This window comes from Pyrus communis, chromosome 8 (genome assembly GCF_963583255.1).
Source record: "Pyrus communis chromosome 8, drPyrComm1.1, whole genome shotgun sequence".
NCBI lineage: Eukaryota > Viridiplantae > Streptophyta > Magnoliopsida > Rosales > Rosaceae > Pyrus > Pyrus communis.
In genome coordinates this window covers 14,194,249-14,221,204 of record NC_084810.1, presented here as the reverse complement: position 1 = coordinate 14,221,204, position 26,956 = coordinate 14,194,249, and the positions used below count along the sequence as shown (strand labels likewise).

The following is a 26,956-nucleotide window of genomic DNA, read 5'->3' as shown; positions in this document are numbered from 1 at the left end:
ACTTAAACATTTTTCTGACTGTTCGATTTTCTTTTGGACAGCTAAGATTGAAAGGATCCTCCGAATCCAGATGGAAGGGATCAGGAGAAGATCCCATTACCGTATTATGGCCATCATCTATAGCCTACTTACCCACAAGAGGCTCAAAAAATGGAAGACAAATCTTTTAAACTAAGGAGGCATGGCCTATAAAAGTATTCAAGGTATTGCAGTGCAATACATTCAATCTTTGTTCTCTTCGGCCAAGGCATCTAATTCATGAATATTATATCATGTGTGCTGAGTAGAATAGGAGGGTTGGAAAATAATTTATTGATTGCTCGGGTGACCGATGCGGAGATTGAGCATGCTATCTATCAAATGCACCCAACCAAATCACCAGGTCCAGATGGGTTTAATGTTGGGTTCTTTCATCATCATTGGGAAACAGTGGGTGGTGTGGTGCTAGGCATGTGCTAGGCATGGTTAAAACTTTCTTTCAAATTGGCTGAATGCTAAAAGAGTTGAATCACACAAATATTGTGCTTATTCCAAAGGTGGACAATCCAAGGAAAATGTCCCAATTTCAACCAATATCCTTATGTAATGTGGTGTACAAGATTATTTCAAAAGTGATGACGAATCGATTAAAGAAAGTGATTCCTAAGGTAATTAGTCTGAATCAGTCGGCGTTTATGGCAATGAGACAAATTTCAGATAATATACCGATGGTTCATGAATTGCTTCACTCTATGAAGCACGGGAGTGAGGAAGGGATCAATTTCATGGCGTTGAAATTGGATATGGCTAAGGCTTATGATTGTGTTGAATGGCTGTTTTTGAATGCTATGTTGCATAAATTGGGATTTGATGAAACTTTTTGTGAGTGGGTGATGGAGTGTGTACAAACTATCTTTTATAGTGTGGTAGTAAAGGGGAAGCTTTGGGGAACATCACACCTTGCAGGGGTCAACCGCCAAGGGGACCCTCTATCGCCGTTTCTGTTTTTAATTTGTGCCGAAGTTCTTTCTGCCTTACTACAAAATGAAGAGAAGGTTGGGTGCATTCGGGGCATGACTGTTAGCCATGTTGCCGAGTCTCTTTCTCATGTTTTCTTTGCGAATGACTCGGTGCTATTTTGTCAAGCAACAACAACAAAGGCGTTACATGTTAATGGTGTACTAAAAAAATATGCTAAAGGGTCGAGCCAATTCGTGAATTTGGAGAAAATCTCGACATACTTTAGTTCTTGTTGTCTGCAAGCTTTAAGGATTCGGCTATTAGAGGTGTTAGGGATTAAATATCAAGAGAACTTCAGCAAATATTTGGGTACCCAAGAGGATTTTGAGGTCTAAAAAAAGAAGGTGTTTGAAGATATATGGAATAGGTTAGAAGAGAGAATTAATGGATGGGCAGAACAGTTTTTATCGGTTTCTGGGAAAGAGGTACTTTTTAAAAGTGTAGCGACTGCTTTGCCTAATTATACTATGTCCTGCTTTCAATTACCCATTCAGTTGGCAAAGGAAATTGAACAAGTAATTGCTCGCTTTTGGTGGAAGGACCAGAAAACACAAAAGGTGGTTCATTGGATGGCTTGGAGGAAAGTGGCAAAATGTATGACATTTGGAGGGCTTGGGTTCAAGGAAATTATTGCTTTTAACTTAGCCATGCTAGTGAAGGTTGGGTGGTGTATTATCTGTAATCCGGACACTCTGTTGGCAAAGGTTCTTTAAGCAAAATATTACCCTTCCTCTTCTTTTTTGGATGCACCAGTGGAAAGAGGAACTTTTTGGGGTTGGAAGGGTATTTTGTAGGGACAAAATATTTTGAAATTAGGCATACGATGGTGGGTTGGAGACGGACGGAGTATTCGAATTCTAAAGGTTACCTATTTCGTGTACTTTTATCCCTATCTCAAGTTCTACGGAGATGCCACAAAGGGCTGAAGAGCTCGTGGTTCCTGATGGTAAATGGGAAATAGATGTGATTGATCGATGTTTCAATAATGAGGAAGCCTGCATCATGTTAAGTTTACCGTTTAGTCAATTTGGAGGCCCGGATCATATCATTTGGCACTATACACGGAATGGGATGTACTTAGTCAAATTGGGATATAAGGTGGCTCAAGAGATGGAGTGGAATGGTGAGCTGGGACGAAAAGGTATGGGTCAGTCAAGTGAGGATCATCTTAAAGATCCTATTTGGTTGGCTGTGTGGTAGTTACCGGTTCCTCTGAAGGGTTGCAAAAATATCCTTGCAATTCGATCTAATCTATAATGTCGAGGTGTTCGGTTGGAGACTTGTTGTCCACATTGTGGGGAGGACATGGAGACACAGTACATCTCTTTTTCAAATGTTCGTTTGCTAGAATTTTTGGTTTGGCTCGCCATTACAGCTGGATGTGGTTTCGGTGAAGGGTGGGGATTTTTTGGAATGTTGGAAATGGTTGAGTAAGAAATATAGTGACGACGTGGAGGCGGACAAACTTATGTGGTAGGTGGTGTGTGGTTTGTGGCGTATTTGGAAATGTAGATATAGTGTGGTATTTGAGAAGAGCATAGTGGAGCCTTGAGTTACTTTGGAGCTTCTGCAGCGACAATGGAGTGAGATTGAGGAATGTGGAGGGGATCAAGTGCAGTTAGATGGACAACAGTGTCGAGTAGGGGGGACGGTTCAGGAGAGGTAGGTGAAGCCTCAATTTCACACAATTAAGGTTAATTGTGATGGAGATTGGTACACTTAAACGGGGAGGGGTGGATTTGGATGGGTTGCTAGAGATTTTGCAGGGATTTTTCAAGGAGCCGGAGGTGTGGGGAATGTTTTGTGTGAATCTAGCTAGATGGCGGAAGCGGAAGCGGTGATGGGGGCTTTGTTGGCATGTATGGAGAAAGGTTATAGGATGGTTAGATTGAAACTAATTCAAAGGTGCTCGTGGATATGTTAAATGGTCTTTTATTACCGGAGGCTAGCATTAAAGGTGTGTTATGGGACATTGGTCATATCTGACAGCAATTGAGTTATGTAGAATTTCTCTTTACTCCTCGTGCCTGTAATGGGCTGCACATTTGATGGCGAATTATGTCACACATATGCTGGGTTCTCACTTGTGGGATTGCTTTAAACCAGAGTGGTTGTTTAATGCTCTGGCTATTGATGTAAACATTTCTATTCATAACTAATAATATTCTTCTCTTTGGCAAAAAAAAAAAAAAAATATATATATATATAAGGGTATTTATGTACCTATCAATGCTCTATTAGTTCTACTACTTGTTTGATTTTACGAGTCTTTGTTGTATTAGTGATTTGAGTGTATGAGTCTTTGTTGTATTAGTGGCTTTACCCTCACATTTCATAATGTTATTGCATTAATATATATATATATATATATAATTATTTTATGCATGCAAAAGGAAATGGATCCTCTTCAGATCCCTTCATCCTAATCCACCAAATTAGGGAACCTGTGCCGTTGAAATTTGATCAAATGGCTTCAAATAGGGGTCTACTTTAAAAGTTATAATAACTTCAGCCGTTGGATTAGATTTTAACGGTATGGATTCCTTGATTTGGTGGATTAGGAGGAAGGGATCTGGAGATGATCCATTTCCCATGCAAAATACTCTTATAATCTTTTTATTATTATATACATGGAAGTATTAAAAAATTTCATGGATAGTAAAAGAATCCATTTTTTGCGACAATGAGTTGTGGTCAGTTAGTTAAGCGAATTTATCCTTGCACTTAAAATTATGTGTTCGAATCTCTTCTCGTAGTTTAAATGAAATAGCATAGATTATCGTACTATTTATAAATAGTACAACAACAATCGGATTTGATGCTCATCAATTCGATCCATTTTAAAATAATGGCTTAAATGTCAAAATGGTCTCTATGTTATAGCCATATGGCCAATTTAGTCCCCATGTTTTCGATTTGGCTTATTTAGTCCACGTGTTTGTCTCTGTTAGTCAATTAAGGACATTTAAAGCAATCTCTTTTAAGAAATTCATAAGAAAAATCATATAAGAAATAATTACACTTTCTTTTTACAGAAAAATGCAAATTAATGAGAAATAACACATATAAAAAATAAAACTTGCAATCTAAAAATTGATTAAGGTTGTGACACAGAAAAGAAAGGGTGTAATGTTATGAGGAGGATAATTTTTCTTTTAATTTTTAATTTTATTTCATTTTAAACATTTTAAATCAAATAAATTATAATTTTATAAATATGTTTATAATAATTTGTAAATTTTTTTACATGAATTAGGTGGAAATGTGCTTAATTGGCTCACAAAAATAAACACAATGATCAAATTGACCAAATTAAAAACATAAGAATTAAATTAACCGAATGACTAAAACACATGAACCATTTTAACATTTAAGCCTAAAATAATTAGATTAGAAATGAATTCGAATATGAATAACAGTAAATTGATCAGAATTCAATTGGTTTACAAGTCTTAACAGAAACACAAACTAACAGGGACATGGAAACAAATTTCGAAACAGTAGTAGGACCAAGTGTGTGTACGATTCCTTCTTATTTTATCAAACACGAAACCCCAATGTCTCGTTGGACTCACCGCCCACCGGTGACAGCAAACATCGTCTACTTCCCGGTCTTCACCTTCACAATAACAAAAACAAAAAAACAAAAAATACAAAAAAACAAACAATAAAAAAAACAAAATAATCAGTAAATCAGAATTCAAACAGCTCCATGAGACTTCGATCGCGATCGAAGTAGAGAGCTTGCGGAGCCCCAGACCCCAACTCCCGACGATACGAACCGTCGATGGCGATACTCTACGCGGTGGTGGCTCGAGGCACGGTGGTTTTGGCCGAGTTCAGCGCGGTTACGGGGAACACAGGGGCTGTGGCTCGGCGGATCTGCGAAAAGCTTCCGTCGGAGGCCGAATCTAGGGTTTGCTTCTCTCAAGATCGATACATCTTCCACATACTTAGAGCCAATGGCCTCACTTTCCTCTGCATGGCCAACGACACCTTCGGCAGTGCGTAGCGTCTTTCCTTCGATTATGTTCTTCAATTTTGATTTGGGAACTTCCATTTTTTTTTTGTGGGTTTTGTGGATTTTTAGTGTGTTGGTGAATTGCTATTGATCCAGGAAGAATACCCTTTTCGTACTTGGAGGATATTCATATGAGATTCATGAAGAATTATGGCAGAGTTGCCCCTTATGCTCCGGCTTATGCGATGAACGACGAGTTTTCGAGGGTGTTGCATCAACAAATGGAGTTTTTCTCCAGTAATCCTAGTGCCGACACTCTCAACCGTGTGAGGAGCGAAGTTGGTGAGGTAATTTTGCTGTGCTTCTCTGGAATTTTGATCATTTGGTCGTCTTATCTTACTTGTTTCGCAATTTGCCCGTTATACTGGTTGGGGGTAAAATGAGTGTTTTAGGAGAACACATCTGATATCTGAAAGCAAGTCGGTGTTGTTAACCTAATAATTTCTGAGGCATCACAAGATAGTTTGCAGTCTCGGTGAACAAAATATTATACCGAAGCATTTAATTTGTAGCGTTCAAGGTTATACGGCACTCTGTTGATTTGCTAGGTTGATGTTTCGTTCTTCAATGCCTTTCTAGTTTATGTTTATTTTGTTCTAACAGTCATTTTCTGGTATCTAGATACGAACTATAATGGTGGACAACATCGAAAAGATATTGGAGAGGGGTGATCGGATTGAGCTACTTGTTGACAAAACTGCAACTATGCAAGATAGTGCATTTCACTTCAAGAAGCAGTCTAAACGCCTTCGTCGAGCTCTGTGGATGAAAAATGCAAAGCTCTTGTAAGTCGTTTTGATTTACAAATATGATATGATGTAGAATGGTTGGCGTATATTCTGGGAAGAAGAAAAGGTAACATAAAGATCATTAGAAGTGGTTGGAATTCAACATTAAGTAACGAAACCAAACATTAAATTTCTCTTTTCTGAATAATTTTTCTCAGACCAGATAAAGGCTATGTATTTGATTGAGAAAAAACAGAGGAAATCTATTGCAGGTATGCCGGTAGTAATGGTATCCATCTGCAATCACAAGCCTGAAATCTAAAACCTTGAAGAGCAAGATAACTCCTTCAATAGTTGAGGCCGACATTGTTAATAAAGTAATGGTCGAGAAAGCTTAGCAAGATCACTCAATGGCTATAAATTTAATTTCACTGGTCATAATATCATGCTCTAAGTTTATTATAATCTATTATGCACACTGCCTTCTGAAGATGACATCGACTTTGTAACAAGATCAAATATTTTGATTTCATGTTCGACTCCAAAATCCTTGGGTCCATAAGCACTGAATGCTTTTCCTTGCTGAGCTGTATAGCCTTTGTACTTCCCAAATGTTGAAAAGATGAAGCTGCATGATATTATATCGTGTTTCCATGCTTTGTTTGTTTGGTATTGCCATTTCCAGTTCAGTGCATTGAAGGTTGTCTAATTGTTACAGGGCCCTGTTGACATGCTTGATTGTCGTGCTTCTGTACATCATAATTGCTGCTTGTTGTGGAGGCATCACACTACCTTCCTGCAGGTCTTGACTAATTCGTTTGTTGTTCAAATTCTGCTGAGGTATGGAACAATTACTTTTGAGATAATCCAAGTCAATATGTACGGAAAGGGGTTCCAGTGCTTGATGGTTCAAATTCTTTGTGTTTATATGGAAGTGAAATATCTTAGCTTTGCAATGTACCAGTAATAATCCTGTAGATTGTGCACTTGGAGTGAATTGCTGATATTTTTTAGGAAGCCTTTCAAGTTGTTCTAACAGTCTCATATCATCTCCATAACTTTTAAACACTTTGGTAATTAGTAAATTGTTATTGATTGTGAAAACTTACATACTACTAATTGGTAGTCTTTGACGATTTCTAAGGTGTGGATGGTACCAAAATGCATATTCCACCACGAGGTTCCAGTATCTGTAGATAAACCTCCTCAATACACATTTTATGTCATCTCCTACTGCCGTTATAAAACCCTATATATGCAGCATCTCAGTTGTTAGTCGTGTAGGAGGTTGTTTGCATTGGAGATGCCTTGACAAGGGAGTAAATGAGTGGTGGTTGTCATATAAACTTCTACCTTCCTAGCTAAGCACTGGTTTGGTGTCGTCTGTTTTCTGTTTATGTTAATGAGACTGATTTTGATAACCTCTGTGCAACCTAGTAGTGCTTCTGCAATGCAGCATTTCGTTTATAAGCAGACCTACATATTATTTTCTCCTTTGGTCGAAAGCAGCCTACCTATTCTTCGAGTGGCTTTGTCTAGAAGTTCATACTCTGTGATGTCAAGCCTGTCTTACATTCTTCGCCAGAAAGGTGATCATTTCATTTTTAGTGAACATTGCGTTGAGCCGCACCGTAAGTTTTACTCGTGTTCAATATCCCTTGCTGTAGATTCTGCCATGACCATACAGATGTGGACTGACCTTAAGACATGATTGGCATGGTTTGAACGTGACTCGTATTGATGTATTTCTATTAGGGTGAAGTGCAGATATAGCTTGAACTATCACTTCAGTGAAATTTAGGTTCCTGAATTATTTTTTTGGTAAAATAAGTTCCTAAATTCATTAAAAATTGCTAATTGCATCCCTACTATTATAGTCATAGTTATTGTATCCAATTTTTCATCAACTTAAGTCACTTAACACACTTTAAAGTGTAATACCGTCCTTTGCTCATCTATAAACTCTTAACGTTTCATATAAGTTGTGAACCAAACATCTAATTTACCCTCCAAAGTTAAACCCATACATTGTTTTTTATGAAAAATTGCTAATCTACCCTCTAATGTATATCACATGCAAGTGACGTGACTTAAATTGACAGAAAATTGAAAATAGTAGCTTTGTATTTAATATTAGGGTTGTGATTGGCAAAATTTTATAATTCAAAGATTGATGTTTCCGAAAAAAAAAACAGTAATAGTTTAAGGATTTAATTTTTACTCATGTGATAATTTAGGAATTGACAGTTCACCATTTTTATTATATTGACACTATAATCATGATACATTATCTATATACTAGTATGCGTGTGGTAATTGGTTTTTTTTTTTTTATTTGAAAAAACAAAAAACAGAAAAAATAAAATAATTATATAGGAAACTAGAATATAATCCCTAAATAAGATCTATTTTACATTAAAGTTGGGTGTAAGATTAAATACTGATTTTGGTCCTTTGACTTTATATATCACCAAAAATCTAGCTAATAATCATTAACTTTTGTTTTGTTTTATTTTTAGTATTATAAATAAAAGATTTTTACTTAATGTGTATTCAATACGTGTAAAAAATTGCTTAAGTGGTAACAATACATATATGCATGTATATAAATACATAATTTGTGTACCTATGCATATGTACATAAATCTATATTTATGTATCAATATATATATATATATATATATATATATATATATGCTCCTATATTTACATTTGTGTGCCTATACATATGAACTTTTGTATATATGTGTACCTATATATATGCACCTATATATATGAACCTATGTAAATGTATACCTATATATATGCACCTATATATATGAACCTATGTAAATGTGTACCTATATATATGCATATATATATATATATATATTCATGGACCTTTATTATCTATATTGTTTATTGTGTTTGCATATTAGTTTATTTGTTTGGTTTTATGATTGTTTGTATAAATTTTTATATGGTTTAATTCTCATTAGCAAAATATTTTAAAAAGTCTTCCATTTTTTTTAACAAACAAAAAAAGTCTTCCATTTTAAATTGCGATTGTACCGGATTATCTCGAACTGGACTAGCTTTAGGGACTAAGCTAGACTGGTTTAGACTAGAATAAGTTGGACTAAACTAGTGAAGTGTTTGGTGCAGTGTAGGACTAAAGGGCAGGATAATGAAAAAAATATTATTTTCAATTTGGTGTTTGCTCGGAGATGGGCTAAATTAATGTTTATTCTTTCTGATTAAAACTATTATGAAGATTAATATTATTGATTCCATATTTTTATGAAAATTAATTTTGTGGATTCCAAGTCTTTTAATGTCACATCTTGGCCCGGGCGAGACCACTTCCCGGGCCCGACTCCACCGTAGCACGATATTATCTGTTTTGGGCCCCCAACACACCCTCACGGTTTTGTTTCTAGGAACTCACACGAGAACTTCCAGTGGGTCACCCATCATGGGAGTACTCTCGCGCGCTACTCGCTTAACTTCGGAGTTCCCATGGAACCCGAAGCTAGTGAGCTCCCAAAAAGCCTCATGCTAAGTAGAGATGGGAATATACATATAAGGATCACTCCCTTGGGCGATGTGGGATCTTACAATCCACCCCCTTAGGGGGCCGACGTCCTCGTCGGCACACACGCAGCCAGGGTTAGGCTCTGATACCAAATTGTCACATCCCGGCCAAGGGGGGACCACTTCCTGGGCCCGACTCCACCGTAGCACGATATTGTCCGCTTTGGGCCTCCGGCACACCCTCACGGTTTTGTTTCTAGGAACTCACACAAGAACTTCTCAGTGGGTCACCCATCATGGGAGTGCTCTCGCGCGCTACTCGCTTAACTTAGGAGTTCCCATGGAACCCGAAGCCAATGAGCTCCCAAAAGGCCTCGTGCTATATAGAGATGAGAATATACATATAAAGATCACTTCCCTATGCGATGTCACATTCCGGGCCCGGGCGGGACCACTTGCCAGGCCCGACTCCACCGTAGCACGATATTGTTCGCTTTGGGCCCCCAGCACACCCTCACGGTTTTGTTTCTGGGAACTCACACGAGAACTTCGCAGTGGGTCACCCATCATGGGAGTGCTCTTACTCGCTACTCGCTTAACTTCAGAGTTCTCATGGAACCCGAAGCTAGTGAACTCCCAAAAGGCCTGGTGCTAGGTAGAGATGGGAATATACATATAAGGATCACTCCCATGCGCGATGTGGGATCTTACAATCCACCATCCTTAGGGGTCCGACCATCTAGGGTTAGGCTCTGATACCAAATTGTCACATCCCGACCCGGGGGGACCACTTCCTGGGCCCGCTCCACCACCAACACACCCTCACGGTTTTGTTTCTGGGAACTCACACGAGAACTTCCCAATGGGTCACCCATCATGGAAGTGCTCTCGCGCGCTACTCGCTTAACTTCGGAGTTCCCATGGAACCCAAAGTCAGTGAGCTCCCAAAAGGTCTTGTGCTTGGTAGAGATGGGAATATACCCCTGGGTGATGTGGGATCTTACATTTAATATCAAACTAAATATATATATATATATATATAAAGTCTTTATTATCTATCATGAAAATATCCAGATCCTTCTCCATCTTGGAAATATCAAAAACAAAAATAAAAGGGCATAGCCCTCTTCTATGCGAAATAGTGCTCTACAATTAAATCGTCTGCAGCGGGGCAAAATCGATGACTACTTCCCAAGGGTATGTGGAGCCATTTTCGTGTTGTTCAACCACACCGCACTATTGTAGGGCTTCTATTTCTCTGTCGAATAGGGCAGAGGAAGGTCCCCGTACAACCCACCTAGCATTTTGACGACTACCCACTTTCTATCTATGCAATTACATAGCTTTGAAAACCCTAGAGGGAAACCGAAGCTTATGGATTGATGTGAATTTGGGAGGGTTTGATAGGGATTCGGTGGAAAATGAGCAGAGGATTTTTGGGGGAAATCGGTGAAATCAAGGTTTTAGAGTTCGAATTTGTGGCGAGATTTACATATTGACTGGGATTAACTAGTTATAATAATTTAAACAGTAAATTACATATTACTTACTTAACTTTGGGATCAATTGTAAACTCATACAAAATATTTAAAATATTTAAAACATTTCATTCTTATACATTTACTTTTAATTCATTTTAATTTCATATATCTGTTAGAAAATATGTTAAGTTAATTGTTAAGTAATGACGTGGAGAATATGAATTCCACATTTTGCGAGGAAGGGGAGCAAGTTGAAGGTGAATAGTAGTAGAGGTGGGGTGGGGCCTAGGGGTGGGCAAATGGGTATAAAAATCGTGGGTCGGGGCGCGGGTAATCAAGGTTTAGGGCGGGTACGGGCCAATTCCAATTTTTTAATAAGAGAAACTGGGCGGGGCGAGGTTGGGCAGGGTTTTGAAATTTTAAGGGTAGGGCAATTCCAGATGTATAGGAAAAGGGGACCCTAGACCAACCTGTTTGTAATTGCAATGGACGGCCCAGCAACCTCGATTCATTAACGACATCGCCTCTACAACTCACTCTCTCACCCTTCTTATCTCTGTAAGTCTAGAGTATGTCTCTCAGACTCTAGCTAACACACTTTTTCTCTCTCTATCTTCCTATCTCTCATTCCCAATCGGAACTGGATCTGATCCCTACCACTCGTCGGGCCCAAAAATCCCACCCAAACTTGATTACTCAATGGTACTCATCCACGACGACGATGACTCCGAGTCCGATCGACAGAGCAAGCACAAGAGCTCTGACCCAGAACCCAACCTATACCCCATCATGGTCTATAAGGGTAATGCCGACGAAGACGAAGACGACAACGCCTCTCTCCATTCGCTCCTCAAATGCCTCCCCAAGGACTTCAATGACGGAGCCTTAATCGATTACTTTGACGACAAAGAGGAAGACGAAAACAGCCTGCGATTTCAGCATAATGATCATCAAACCCGATCGAAATCAAACCACAAAGAGGTCGCGCGACTTCAAGCGAGCGTCGTTTGACGATAAGTAGGGCAGTGGCGAGTATGTAGGTTAAATTGAACCTGCAAATCTGACTTCGAATTCTCCACCGCCTTGCGAACTTGCCGCTCGCGATCCAGCTCGGCGATCAACTCGCGGAACCGCTCCAATGAAATCTCGTCAGGCGACGGAGTCTTTGTCGCGATCTGCACCAGAACTGCTCCTCATTCTGCTTCAATCTCAGTATGCTTAAAACCGAAAATAAAAAAGTAATTGGACTCGTGGACCCACCCCGACCGACTTGTTTGAAACAGGCTAGGTTAGGTTTGATTCCTAAACTCAAAATCCCTTTACCCAGCATGGCCCGCCCCATTGCATTTTAAAACGGGTAGGGTCAAGTTCCTCCAAATTTGGTCCCGGCCCATGCCCAGCCTTAGTGGGGTCTATTATGTTCTAAAAAAAAAAATTAGCATATGTGGCATGTTAGTGGCTTCCACGTTAGCAAAAATGTGGGCCTTATAAGTGTTACGTCATCACTTAACAGTCAAATTGAGGGATTGGCTAATTGATTATAAAATTGAAATGAATTAATAGTGAATATATGAGATTGAAATGTTTCAGAAATGATATATGAGGTTGTAATTATATCAAAACTGGAGGGGGGTAAAATGTAATTTTATGAGAGTCAAATATAAAACCTCTTACTTAATGGAGCTGGATATGAAATACTTGATGATAGCATCTAATGCATATTAGTGTATACAATATACCTGATAAATTTATTTTTTAGGCCTTAAAATGTTTTACAATTATCAAACTGTCAGCAGTCCTAAATTAGTTAGGAATGTCTTTGTGTAAATCCTTATAGAATTCTTTAGTATCTTTTGATAGTTATTTAGTTGTAATGTATTACTTGAAAGGCAAGGATTCTCCATTTCTTATTACTATAAATAAATACACAATGGGGTGAGAAATACAAACCACATAATTCACCAATTCTCTTTTCTTTCTCTAACCGCTGACCCCTCTCATCTCTCTATAATCAAGTTATGTCTTTATTGTTGAAAACACCACAATATCTTGGAGGTCAACCAAGCAGACCTTAGTTGCAACTTCTTCGAACAATGTTGAAATTCTCACTCTTCATGAAGCTACGCATGAATGCTTTCAGCTTAGATCCATTATGGAGCATATTTGAAGTACTAGCAGACTTTCTTCTATTGTTGACGTCCTTACAATGATTTATGAAGACGCCACCGCCTGTATCGTCCAAATTAAGAAGGGATACATCAAAGGAGACAACACCAAGTATATTGCGCCGAAATTCTTCTTCTCACATCAACAACAAGAGTATCAAAAGATTGAATTCAAGGAAATCCGTTCCTAGGACTACCTTGCCAACCACTTTACAAAGTCACTACCGAAGTTTACTTTCCAAAAGCTTGTTCAAGGAAGTGGTATGCATAAACTATTTGAGTTGAATTGCTTGTAGTTCTCATTTGGAAGTTTTGTCAAACTCATGGAAGCATCCAGAAGTAGACTCACTTGATAAATTTTGTCAAACTCATGGAAGCATCCAGAAGTAGACTCACTTGATCTTAATGTACTATTTTCCTTTAGATTTTTGCTACCTGACGAGGTTTTAACGAGGCATCCATCATGGCTGGTCATACTTTTATGTGTGTTCTACTTGCATCCCGAATGCGTTTAGTTTTGACTTAATGCAAGTCTCATTTTTCTCCTTAGACTATGGGTTTTTTTATCCAACCCTGGATTTTACCATAGCAAGGTTTTGTGAGTACAACTCTTTATGCATTCTTCCTTTTGTTTTGATACTCGCATTCGCTCGTGTCGATGACTTCATCAACTGCTCTTACTTCATTTTTGAAAACCTGATGAGACATTTATCAAGTATTTACACACTGAAGGGGAAGTGTTGCAGTCTTAAAGTAGTTAGAAATGTGATTGTATAAATTCTTATAGGATTCTATAGTATAGTTTCCTAGTTGTAACGTATTACTTGAAAAGCAAATATTTTTACTTTCTTACTACTACAAATAAAGGTAGAGTAAGAAGTACATGCCACAGAATTCACCAATTCTCTCTTCTGTCTCATGTTGCCGGCTCTTCTCTCTCTCTGTATAATTCCTCTGTAAAATAGGCCCCCAACACAAACTTAATTATTAAGGATTTCATTTGTTTCAAGTTTTAGAATAAAAATTCTTATAAAGAAATTATTTAATCATCAAAATTCTCCTTTGGTTCTTCAAGATCTGTTGATAAAAAGTTGGGAACTTTAATGAAAAATTTCCGGTACTATTCATTTTAACGAAAAACCACATTTTTACACTAAAAAGTCAATCCTGGTACTATTTAATTTACCTTTTATTTTATTCTTATTGTTAAAACTCAAAGTTTTCAAACTTTTTTAATTAGTTTTGCTTAAAAAGTTAGGCAATCCACCAAAAATATGAAGAGGTATCTTGTTAACAGTAAACATTAGATTCCTTCTGTCGCTCTCTCTTGTTCTGCATCTATTAATAACACCGCTTCCTACTTCCCGTTGACCTTCATTTCTCGCTCTAATGGCCACCCTTCTCTGGCCATTTCCACCGCCGCCGGCAGCGGCCAAAACTTCCCAATTCCTCCACTCATCCACCCCTCCACTCCCTTTTCCAAAAACCCATTACCCATCTCCAAAAAAATCTCTCTCCAAATTCCACAGCAGCAGGTTCGGCAATTTTCTCGACTTAAAACCAGAGGCAAAACCCGAGTCTTTGCACTTCGATCTCCACCAATTCGACCCGTCAACCCGGTCTCGCTTAGATGTGATCATTATCGGGACCGGCCCGGCCGGGCTTCGCCTTGCGGAGCAAGTTTCCCGCTACGGCATTAAGGTATGCTGTGTTGATCCTTCTCCTCTTTCTATGTGGCCAAATAACTATGGAGTTTGGGTTGATGAATTTGAAAGCTTGAATCTTGAAAGTTGCTTGGACAAAACGTGGCCTATGGCTTCTGTTCATGTGAACGATAGTAAGACAAAGTATTTGGACCGCCCTTATGGTAGAGTTAGTAGGAAGAAACTCAAGACTTTGTTGTTGGAGAGGTGTCTCTCCAATGGGGTTCAATTTCATAAGGCTAAGGTTTGGAAAATCGAACACGAAGAGTTCGAGTCCTCTATTTTGTGCGATGATGGGAATGAGCTCAAGGCAAGCTTGATTGTTGATGCTAGTGGGTTTGCAAGCAGTTTCATAGAGTATGAGAAGCCTAGGAACCATGGCTATCAGATTGCTCATGGTATTTTGGCTGAAGTGGAAGACCACCCGTTTGATTTGGACAAGATGCTTCTAATGGATTGGAGAGATTCCCATCTCGATAACGAGCCTTATTTGCGCACTAGTAATTCTAGATTCCCAACTTTTTTATATGCAATGCCGTTTGATTCAAACTTGGTGTTTCTGGAAGAAACTTCGCTTGTTAGTAGGCCCGTGTTGTCTTATATGGAGATTAAGAAACGAATGGTTGCGAGGCTAAGGCATTTGGGGATTAGAGTGAAGAGGGTGATTGAAAACGAGAAGTGTTTGATCCCAATGGGAGGTCCGCTTCCTCGGATCCCCCAAAGAGTGATGTCAATTGGAGGGACTTCTGGGGTTGTTCACCCTTCAACTGGGTACATGGTGGCTAGAACCATGTCTCTAGCCCCGGTGTTGGCTGAGGCCATTGCAGAGTGCCTTGGTTCAACCCGAATGATCCGAGGGCAACCGCTTTATCATAGAGCATGGAATGGCTTGTGGCCAATTGAGAGGAGATGCACGAGGGACTTTTACTCATTTGGTATGGAGACTTTGTTGAAGCTTGATCTGAATGGGAGTAGAAGCTTCTTTGACGCTTTCTTTGACTTGAATCCTTATTACTGGCAAGGCTTTCTGTCGTCAAGGTTGTCTCTGAGAGAGCTCGCGTTGTTGAGTTTATCTCTGTTTACCCGAGCCTCTGCCCCATCTAGGTTTGATATTGTTACAAAGTGTCCTGTTCCCTTGGTTAAACTGATGGGCAATCTCGCACTTGAAGCTACATAGCAATGTAACACTTGGAATATTTAGTTGAGTAACAAGAGTTTGGTTTTCGTTCCATTGATTTTACAAGTGATCCTCTTGTCAAATGATCAGCTGAGACACAGAGCATGTGTAAAATGCTATTTGGATGGTATACTTAATTCCCCAATTTCTTAATCTGTAGTTGGTTATGCTAGTCCTTCTTTCTTAATTTCTTCTGTTTCTTTTCAATATTTCCTTCCGGAAGGCCATTCTCTTTATATGTAACTTCATTTCTACGTTTTCCATTTCACTCATACCTGATAAAATTGACTTGCTACGTATTTTACCTCGAAAACTTATTGATAGAAGACCGCAGGTATCCATTGAAAATGAGAGTCCGAAACGAAGGAAACATTGCAGCATAACATGAACAGATGTACCGGAGGAGAAGGCTTGATGATGTGCATAAACTCAAAGGGGAGTCACTCAATTAACATGGGCGGAGCCATGAAGCGACCAGAATGGTCCCGGGCCTACCTTGATTTCTCTCTCTCCATATTGTTAATTGATTTTTATGGTGGATCTCAATTCTGGATTCAACTGTCAACAAGGAAAGACTTAGTAAGGGTTTTCAAATTTGAGCAACATATCACGCTACACATTATCATTGTGAATTACAGAGCAAATCATTTTCGACAATCGACTAATACAAGAATTTGTTCCTTCAAAATCCATCTTTTTTTTGTCAGTGCAACAGCGGAGCCTCTCCCGTTGGCATTTTTTCAAACCATTCTTTTGCAAGTTGTGGGAACATAGGAAGGTCCCTTGGATTTACAATTTCGTATATATTAGAACTAAATTGGGGTTAAAACTCTGGTAACAAGGTCATATATATCATGAATAAATCTGTGTGTTTACGTTTCAAAATAAAAAATCTGTGTTTATCTGCGGAGGGTTTGGAAAGAGAGAGTTGAATACTCTGATCAATTTTGTACTTTTATTAGGAAATGGTTACGGTACACACCTTGAAGAAAGTTCATGGGACGTATCTTTCAAAACTTTTCTAAAATCGTTCATCGTGTGTGCGTCTATACGAACAAAGCTTAAGTATGTTCTATTGACATTTTTTTTTTTTTTTTGGAACAAACAATAGTATCTACATGGTTGATGAGTGGCCTAAATCTTATAATGGGATTGCCATAATAATAAGGTTCAACTTCGTCTTTGGTGAAATCTGAATCTAAGATCTCTCACTTATAAGTGAAAATGAATTTCACTAAACTGTGATACTAAGTGGCGACTTGTTTTTACATAACTACAATATCAACTAATGGGGAAATAAGTAAGTGTAATATATGGTGTCTTTATTTGGGCTGAATAATGATTTAATCCGGTTGAAGAGAAAAAGAATGTCCTGCCCCAAATTACAAATAAATTCTATCCTTTGCTAAGTAACAAATAAACAATTACATCCAAAAATTCCTCAAATCAAACTAGATCTTGTGTCACATCGTTGCAATCCTATTTTCTTCCCATCAGCAAATGCGTTTTATTTGCCTAACGTAATGAAAGATCTTTTGTTAGTAATTTTTATTTATATTGTTATGGCCTATTTTATCTGACAAAGGAAGGGGGTTGGCGGCACAAAGAGAGAAAATAGAGAGACATGTGTTTGTAGGGTTGTGTAGAGGAATGTGTGCGTTATTTCGCCTACGCAGTGCCTTTATTTATAGTAATAAGAGAGAGAAGAAATCATTCTCCTCAAAGGAATACAAGTCCATATAGGAAACAATAACTAGAATCAAGTCTAATCTAGGATTTACACAATCATACTTAAATTAGAAGTTTACAACACTCCCCCTTGAGTGTATAAATATTAAAGGACACTGATTCTAGGAACACGCTATTCTCAATAAGGTAGGAACTTGCATAAGGAAGTAAGTCTCACAAAAAACCCTATGGCTATGGTAAAAACCCAAGTAGGGGCAAAATCCATAGTCTAAGGGAAAATGCGTGAGTAATGCAAAGTCAAATGAAACATCTACGGGACGTCATCAGGGATATGATCAACCCAAGGTGGGTGTCTCATTAAAACCTAGTTAGGTAGCAAAAACCCAGTGGGGAAAATGCTCCTAATTGTAGGAAAAAAAAAGTACGTTAAGATCAAGCAAGTATAATTCAGGATACTCCCCTTGAGTTTGACACAATTCCAAAGAGAACTAACAATGTTACAACTCGAAAAGTTTATGCATACCAATTTCTTGAAAAAGCTTCTGAAACTTCGCCTTCGGTAGTGATTTTGGTGAAGAGGTTGGCCAGATTGTCTTGTGAATGGATTTTGCATGACTTCAATCTTCTGATGATCTTGATGTGAGAAGAAGAACTTCGACGCAATGCACTTGGTGTTGTCTCTTTTGATGCAACCCTTCTGAGTTGTTCGATGCTTGTTGCATTGTCTTCATAAATTGTCGTCGAGACATCAATGACGGGTTAAAGATCACAAGAGCTTTGAATATGGCCCACAGCTGCGCTCAACCAAAAGCATTCCCGAGTTACTTCATGTAAGGTGAGAATTTCAACATGGTTAGACGAAGTGGCAACTAAGGTCTATTTAGTTGACCTCTAAGAGATTACGGTGCCTCCAACGGTGAAGACAACCCGTTTAAGAACGCGCCTTGTGTGGATCAAATAAGTATCTTGCATTGGCATAACCAACAAGGCGAGAATCGACTTGAGATAAAGGGGTGGGGCATCACTCGAGGATCCATAAAGATGGAACAAATCCGTATTACCCTTAAGGTAGTGAAGAATGTCTTTAATAGCAGTCCAGTGTCTGCGTGTTGGTGCATTATTGTATCTTGCCAAAAGATTAATAGCGAAGGAGATGTCGAGTCTAGTGCACTGGGCTAAGTACAATAAAGCGCGTATCACACTTAGATAAGGAACTTCAAGGTCCAAAATCTCTTCATCATTTTCCTTCGGCCGGAAAGGATCTCGTTTTGCATATACCGAATGAACGACTATAATAGTACTCGAAGACTTCGCTTTATCCTCATTAAAGCAGCGCAACACCTTCTAGGTGTAGTTCGTTTGATGTACTAAGATTACATTTGAACAATGCTCTATCTCGAGATCGAGACAATATCGAGTCTTTCTTAGATCTTTCATCTCAAATTCCGACTTCAGGTACATGGCAGTTCTATCGAGCTCTTTAAGAGTTTCGATAAGGTTCATGTCATCGACATATATTAGCAATAATCACAAAACTGGAATGTGAGTTCTTAATGAACACACAAGAGCATAGTTTGTTGTTCACATATCCTTGACTAGTCAAATACTCACTTAAACGATTATACCACATTCTTTCAGATTGTTTCAAGCCATAGAGTGAACGCCTCAGCCAAATTGAGAGCGTGTTCTAGGGTTTGGAAATATTTGATCCAGTCAAAGTAAGTTCTTTGGGAACCTTCATATAAATTTCCGTATCAAGATCCCCATAGAGATATGCAGTTACTACTTCCATCAGCCGCATACTCAGTTTTTCAAAAACTACCAAACTGATAAGGTAGCGAAAAGTAATCACATCCATAACGGGTGAACAAGTTTCATCATAGTTAATCCCGAGGCGTTGTGAGAAGCCTTGCGCAAAGACGAGCTTTGTAACGTATAATTTCATTCTTCTCATTACGCTTCCAAACGAAAATCCACTTGTAGCCAACAGGCTTCACATGTGGAGAAGTAAGAGCTATAGGTCCAAACATCTTACGTTTTGCAAACGAATCGAGTTCAATTTGGATTACTTGTTTCTAATTTGACCAATCAGTTCTACGTTGACATTCCTCAATAGAACTATCATCGCTCAACATGATCTTAGTAGCTACTGCATATGTTAATGCATCGTCGACGATCATCTTATTTCTACACCACACATCATCTAAGCTAGCATAATAGACTGAAATCTCACGATTCTCGAGAGGTAGATTCATCTCTTCAAATACGCTTCTGTAATCTAGAATTTCCTCATGAGTTAGATAGAATGAGTAAGCGATGATCAAATTCACGATAGGCTCTTCAGGTGTTGTGCAGCAGGTTTCCTCTTTCGAGGGTGTGAATTCTTTGAACCAAGCGGTCTGCCATGCTTTTGTGTAGGGACAGATGATTGGTTAGCTGATAACATACTTAGATTGCCAAAGTTGGCATCCCAGGCTTCTAGGAGGGAAGTCCGTCGTACATTTGGTACATCCATCTTTGCAGGCACATTCACAGCTGGAATATGTGATCTTGTCACTTATGCTAAATCGGTGAAAGCATCTGGCATGCTCTGAGTTATGCTCTGAAGATCTAATATGCAATGCACTTTAGTCTCAGACTGAGTGGTGCGCGGATCTAAATGAGACAAAGTGGGAGTCATGAACGATAATTCACGTCGTTCTTCAGGAACGTTGACGTTCTTATCTCCCCTTAACGACAGGAAGATTGTCTCATAGAAGTGACAATCTACGAAACGAGCAGTAAACAGATCGCTTGTCAAAGGTTCTAAGTAACGAATAATCAAAGGAGAATCATATCCAACAAATATTCCCATCCTTCGATGAGGCCCCATTTTTTTACGTAAATGCGGCGAAATCGGCACATAGATCGCATAACTAAAAACACGCAGATGCGATGTCATGTTCATATTTGGTAACCAACTGAAGGGCGCTATATGGTTGGGTCGCAACAGGCCTCAGACGGACCAACATGGCTAAGTACAATATTGCAAGGCCCCAAGCAGCGATCGGGAGCTTGGTACGTATGACCAACGATCAAGCAATCATTTGTAAGCGCTTAATGAATACCTCTGCTAGGCCATTTTGGGTGTGAACATGGGGTACAAAATGTTCAACTTCAACCCCAACCAACATACAATAGTCATCAAAAGTTTTAGATGAGAATTCTCCAGCATTATCTAATCGAATATATTTGATCGAATAATCAGGGTGGTGAGCCCTGAGCTTGATAACCTGAGCCAACAGTTTGGAGAATGCAACATTCTTTGTAAACATCAAACACACGTGTGACCAACGTGTGGAAGCATAAAACAAAACCATAAAATATCTAAATGGTCCGCATTGAGGGTGAATCGGTCCACAAATGTCCCCTTGAATCCTTTGTAGAAAAATAGGAGGATTCGAACAAATATTGTCATAAGAAGGCTTAATAATAAGCTTTCTCATAGAACAGGTTTGACATGTAATTCCTTGAATCGAACCTAAACTTCGGGTTAGTGGATGCCCGTGTGATGATTTGAGGATACGGCGCATCGCTGTTCGTCCAAGGTGTCCCAAATGATCATGCCAAAGTGTAACTTCGTGCGTGGTCCCAGAGGTAAGGCCGGCCACATAGTGGCTTTCTATAGGGTGTATGGTCGTAGTATACAGACCACTTAGGATACGCTTAATCATCTCTAGAATACATTTCTGACCATATTCGTAGGAAGTTACGCACATAAATTTAACTCCATTTTCTACATAGGTTTTAGCGTGGAAATTATTATCTCTAATGTCCTTAAAACTCAACAATGTTCTTCCGAAATGCGGAGAATAAAGTGCCTCATCAATGGTCAAAATTGTACCATTGGACAACATTATACATGTCTTACCGTATCTTTCGATCAGGTTGGATGGGCTTGAGAGGGTTGTCAGAGGTGCATTCTTAGGTATGAAGTTAGTGAAATATAAGCATTCAAATAAAACGGTGTGTGTGGTTCCACTATCTGCCAAACAACTAACTTCCCCACTAGTCATACCTAGAATGAAAATTAGTTTGAATCGGTCACATGCATAAAAGTTCTAAAAACAAATATCCATTCAAAATAATTTAAGTATCCAAGGATGGTAATTAATTTAAAACTTAATATCCAAAAAACAAATCACCAACAAATAATCTAAACATAAAGGAAAATTGTTTAAAATTAACCAAAAACAAAAATAGGGGTTCAGCCACTAGGTGGAATTCGGTCCCATTGTCTAAATTTCAACTAGAAAAATAGTTTATGTCAAAGATTCTAATCTTCCATAGGGATAATAGCCTCTTGAAAGTCAGAAATCTCCATCTTGGTACTCTACGGTTCATCCACTTGCACAAAGTTTGATTCAAACTTTTTACGACGAGAATGATATTCAGCTACAACCTTCTGGGGAGCTTGGCAAACATTGGGACCATGGTCATTTGAACCATAGTGATATCACATATCCGCATCCATGGTTTAGGTGCTTTGCCCTTATTCTTGAAGTTTGGGGCCTTAGGAGCGAGATTAGGGCGCTTCTGGGCTTTGTTTCCTCCCTTGGATGAGCCTTGGCTCTGTTGACCTTGACGACGTGGCTTTTGGCCACCCCTATTTGGCTCTATTAACCTTGACGAGGTGGCTTTTCGCCACCCCTACCATGCTTATTTTGGCGTTTTAGGTGTTTGTTTGTGTTATAGTGTGCATCAGGCACATCAGTCGCCCTAATAGGTCGAGCTTGATGATTTTTCATCAACAGGTGATTTTACTTTTCAGCGAGAAGTAAAACAGAGATCAAATCCAAGAACTTAGTGAATTTTGAGCCCTATATTGTTGTTGCAAGACAATATTAGTAGCAGAGAAGGTTGAATAGGTCTTCTCTCGGAGATCCTCTTCGATTAAGGTCTCGTTACAGAACTTGAGAAGTGATCGGATTCAACAAACTTCATAATTATATTCCTTCACAGACTTTAAGTATTGGAAGCACAAATGCTGCCAGTCATGTCTTACTTCATGAAAGAAGATGTTCTTATGGTGATCAAGGAGATCAACCAAAGTGACCCAGAGTGCTCGTGGATCTTCCTTAGTAAGGTACTCGGTTTGCAGTGCATCATGAATATGTCTTCAGATGAAGATCATGGCAATGGCTTTCTCAGCTTCGCCAACTGAGTTGTCCGTCTCATCTTCAATGGTGGGATGTAAATTCTTTGCAGTGAGGTGGAGCTTTACATCTTGGACCTACTTGAGATAATTCCTTTCAAAGACCTCCAAAGCGGTAAAGTCGAGTTTGTTTAAATTTGACATGTTCCTATCACAAAATAAATGGATAAGATGTGATTAGTGTAATGGATAAAAAAAAAAATCAATCCATTCACATAGGAGTAGAACATTCAGGTTCTAATAGACATGTATTGGTTTAAATTCGCATGAAAAAAGCTTCTGGTTTTCATGAGTGATGTTTTTAAGAAAAACTTTAGGTTTTCAAACAAGGCAAGTTTGTAGAAACTTTAGGTTTCAAAATAATTACGAACTTCAGGTTCATATATTCCTACAGACAAACACAAATATATATACAAAAATATGCAACAAGGAAATATGCAAATAAAACTTCAGGTCTATAATTATATTTGAATTAATTATTTAGAATTCGGGGCAAATTTAAAGTGTGGGTGAAAAAATAATAAAACTCAAATTGTCTAAAAAAAAATAAACAACTAAGCTCAGGGCCCAAAAACATGGGCCAAAACCCACGTGCGGGCTAAGCAAATTTGTACCTTAAGGTCTAGGCCCAAAACTGGGCTGAGGTGGGCACAGGTTGATCATGCCTCAATTGGTGTTTGGGCTGCAGACCCAATAGCAGGAAATAGGCTACAAGGATTGGGTCTAAGAGAGGCCCAAATAGCTATCAGATGCAACGCGATGCAGGTGCACTAATGCACTAGCTGCAAACTAAGATCCGGTGCATCGCAGGTGCAAGGACACCATAGCCCTCGGGCTAGTGTCACATGTTGGGCTGAGCCATGGTTTTAGGCCACATCAGACGAGCCCCGTTACCAAAAAAAAAAAAAATAGCCCTCGGGCTAGTGTCACATGTTGGGCTGAGCCATGGTTTTAGGCCATATCAGACGAGCCCCGTTACCAAAAAAAAAAAAAATCCTTTTTTTTTTTTTTCCTATCATAGGCCGAGATGGACAGCCTAATTGGGCTTGGGGTTTTAGCCATAAGAAAACCCTAGCTTCATTGGGTGTGGTCACCGAGGACGAAGGTCCGCACCGCCGCTGCAGGCGATTGTGTTCTAGTCAAAAGAACTCGAAACGAGTTGTTGTGTTTAACATGGAACTGGGAAGGTGTGACGAAGAAGGTCTCGACGTCCAAAAACCAAAGAAAAACCTAGGATTCAATTTTGGGTTTTCGAAATCCGTGGAGATTCATACGAATCTCAACCAAAAACAATGTCAGCGACGACTGTAGGTCGTCAGGGATGGTAGCCGTAATGGCTAGGCATGGCTGCAGGCCATGCTTGTTATGCCGTGAAGGGCGTCGGGGTTTTTGGGCTGGGTTCCAGAAGTTTGGAGCTTCGGGCTCAGGCTATGGCTTGGGTCCCTAGAAATTTTTTTTTTTATTTTTTTTCTTTATTTCCATATTATAATTCAATGCATATTGACAAATAATTTAATGCATGAGCAGATATAGGATGCAATTTATGGAAAATATCAAATTCACATAATTCAACAATTATGGATATAATGCATATACAATTTATGTAGAATCTAAAATTCATAAAACATAAAGTTGGGTCATGCATTATGGTGAATGTTCATGCTATCAGGGTTGCAAAAATATCGACATAAAAACCATTGTTTTGGAAGAACCTTATTGTGTGATGATATTTGTGAACTGGTTTGATGTAGAAAGCTTCCACGTCAGATTCCTAAGGGCAATGGTAGGAGTGTGTGGATAACGTGTTGTGGCCTATTTTATCTGACAAAGGAAGGGGGCCGGCAACATAGAGAGAGAAAATAGAGAGAGATGTGTTTGTAGGGTTGTGTAGAGGAATGTGTGTGTTATTCCCCCTACACAGTGTCTTTATTTATAGTAATAAGAGAGAGAAGAAATCATTCTCCTCCAAGGAATACAAGTCCATATATGAAAGAATAACTATAATCAAATCCAATCTAGGATTTACACAATCACACTTAAACTAGAAGTTTACAACATATATATCCTACTAAAATCTATATTATTTTTTATCACTTAGATAATTTTGGTATTTAAAACATAGGCATGTTTGGAAGTGCTTTTAAAATGATTGAAAGCACTTTTGGCCAAGCACTTAAAGTGCTTTTCCACCATTTGCTAAGATTTTTACTAAGGATTGGTTTTAAAAACATTTCGCTTTCAATAATTTTTTTTTGTAGTAACGATAGTAGATTCCATTCAACGAAAAGAAATCGATGAAACAGCATGCAATCAAGCCATTTACAAGCAAAGCCCAAGTCAATTACAATCAGATAATAAAAAGTTCGAAATGAAATCTGGTGGTTCCTCAAATCATGAGTAGATGGTAGAGTCGTTGTGAAGGAATAACGTGCTAGATGGCAAGAACAGTGGGGGAGCCAGCATGGGGTCATTGGTCGCCCTTGACCCCAACAACGTAAAAAACTCATGTACACTTGTTTGTGTGTTGTATTCAATGTATTAAAAAGTGAAGGCATGGGCAAGGCATTTCATGGATAGCCCCCTCCCTAGGCGAAAGCCTTGAGGCGTGAGGCGAATCATCATGAGACCTAAAATTTTTTAATATAAGTCAGTGAAAATTAGGTCATTGAATTGATTTTTCGGTAAAATAAGTCCTTAAGTTCATTAAAAATTGCTAATTTCATCCTTACTATTACATTCAAAGTTATTTTACCAATTTTTTGTTAATTAAATCACTTGACACACTTTAGAGTGTAAGATCATCATTTTCTCTCCTATAAGCCCTTAACATTTCATATAGGTTGTGAATCTAATGTCTAATTTACCCTCTAAAGTTAACTCCATGCACTATTTCTTTATGAAAAATTACCAATCTACCCTCCAATATGTCTCACATGCAAGTAATATGACTTAAATTGACGGAAAATTGAATATAGTAGCTTCAAATATAATATTAGGGATGTAATTGGCATACTTTTATAATTTCAAGGATTGATTTTTTTGAAAAAAAATAGTAGAGTGACCTAATTTTCACTCTGGTGATAATCTATGGACTAAATTAGCAGTTCACCTATGTATATATATATATATATATATAATATACAATTATATATAATAAATAAATAATATAATACTTTGTAAAACAAATATTCACTATTATTCAAAAATGTATAAGTCACAAACTCACATCACAAACAAGTTTAACAAAGCAATCAAATTAATCAACAAACAAACAAATAAAGTAGAAATCAGACATCTAGAATCTTAAGTAAGTGCATATATATGTGTGTGTGTGTGTGTGTGTGTTTTGAGTAATACTTGGTTAGGATATGTAGTCTTAAAAAAAGAAATAAGATCATAAAGTTTCTTTTCAAAAATAATAAAAGGTTAAATAATTAAAAACAAAAAGATGTTTACTTTTCTACTGGCAGAATATTCAGGAAAATATGCTTCTTTATCATAAAAAAATAATAAGAACAAAAATTAAAAGATGCTTATCTATCTTGTAGATGAGAAAAAAAATAATATAAAAATTAAAAAGTGAACATAAAAGAAGATAGTAAGGTAATAAATGTTAGAAAAGTAGGGTCATTTTAAACTTTAAAGAGAAAAAAATATAAATAAATAAAAAAAGAAAAAAAACCCCTCACGATTCATCTTCTTTGATGGGAAGACAGACATCCTACAACTAGAAAATTTTAAATTTGAGCAACTCAAAAAGTAAAACAAGGACGCCCAGTGAACACCTCAGGCGCGCCTTGGCCGTCCAAGCACGCCTTGACAAAGTTAGGCAAGTTTTTTGCCCACTCACAAAACAGAGGCGATTTTTCTCCCGCCCCCCTCTCCAAAGCCACCTAGGCGCGCCTTGGGGCGAGGTTTTTAAAATGCTGATTGTATTTCACCCCTATAAACAATTAAGGTAAACTAAATTACAAACTCATCCTCCTACTTCTATTTTCTTATGTTATATTTGTCCTTCTTTTCTTTTCTTTTTTATTTTTTATGTGCGACTTTATTGTACGTACCATGTACTCGATGAATTATCCTAGTTGACAAGTCTTGGCAATCTTCAACATTACTCCACGGTATCATATCCACGTTCAACAAGCCTCTACAAATAATAGTAATTGTCGACATATATTGGCACAAACTTTTGACATATGTTGGCAGGTATTGGCAGGGTGCCTGCTAGGTGCTTGATGAAATAGCCCAATGAAACTTTTTAGTTGATATTATGACCTCATTAT

The 26,956-nt window shown here is 38.3% G+C and overlaps 3 protein-coding genes across 3 annotated transcripts; all 3 read left to right on the top strand.

Annotated features, from left to right (window-relative positions):
- Window positions 1–614: 614 nt before the first annotated feature.
- Window positions 615–2,199, top strand: LOC137742992 (uncharacterized). The gene is made up of 3 exons (XM_068482917.1): window positions 615–1,109; window positions 1,494–1,703; window positions 1,909–2,199. Exons 1-3 carry the CDS (start codon window positions 615–617, stop codon window positions 2,197–2,199), a joined length of 996 nt encoding a protein of 331 aa, XP_068339018.1.
- A 2,428-nt stretch (window positions 2,200–4,627) lies between these two features.
- On the top strand, window positions 4,628–7,798 carry LOC137742602 (vesicle-associated membrane protein 714-like). The gene is made up of 4 exons (XM_068482510.1): window positions 4,628–5,003; window positions 5,117–5,307; window positions 5,642–5,805; window positions 6,467–7,798. Exons 1-4 carry the CDS (start codon window positions 4,787–4,789, stop codon window positions 6,555–6,557), a joined length of 663 nt encoding a protein of 220 aa, XP_068338611.1. The 5' UTR covers window positions 4,628–4,786; the 3' UTR covers window positions 6,558–7,798.
- Window positions 7,799–14,237: 6,439 nt separating this feature from the next.
- LOC137742562 (capsanthin/capsorubin synthase, chromoplastic-like) lies at window positions 14,238–15,940 on the top strand. The gene has a single exon (XM_068482468.1). It carries the CDS (start codon window positions 14,297–14,299, stop codon window positions 15,785–15,787), a length of 1,491 nt encoding a protein of 496 aa, XP_068338569.1. The 5' UTR covers window positions 14,238–14,296; the 3' UTR covers window positions 15,788–15,940.
- Window positions 15,941–26,956: the final 11,016 nt, after the last annotated feature.

Bases quoted from the DNA above. Each gene is read 5' to 3' on its own strand.
- LOC137742992 (XM_068482917.1), top strand. From the start codon at position 615: ATGACGAATCGATTAAAGAAAGTGATTCCTAAGGTAATTAGTCTGAAT. The intron at 1,110-1,493 runs GTGCTATTTTGT...TTACCCATTCAG, and splicing joins TTTTCTTTGCGAATGACTCG to TTGGCAAAGGAAATTGAACA. The intron at 1,704-1,908 runs GTTCTTTAAGCA...AGTTCTACGGAG, and splicing joins CGGACACTCTGTTGGCAAAG to ATGCCACAAAGGGCTGAAGA.
- LOC137742602 (XM_068482510.1), top strand. From the start codon at position 4,787: ATGGCGATACTCTACGCGGTGGTGGCTCGAGGCACGGTGGTTTTGGCC. The intron at 5,308-5,641 runs GTAATTTTGCTG...TCTGGTATCTAG, and splicing joins TGAGGAGCGAAGTTGGTGAG to ATACGAACTATAATGGTGGA. The intron at 5,806-6,466 runs GTAAGTCGTTTT...TAATTGTTACAG, and splicing joins ATGAAAAATGCAAAGCTCTT to GGCCCTGTTGACATGCTTGA.
- LOC137742562 (XM_068482468.1), top strand. From the start codon at position 14,297: ATGGCCACCCTTCTCTGGCCATTTCCACCGCCGCCGGCAGCGGCCAAA.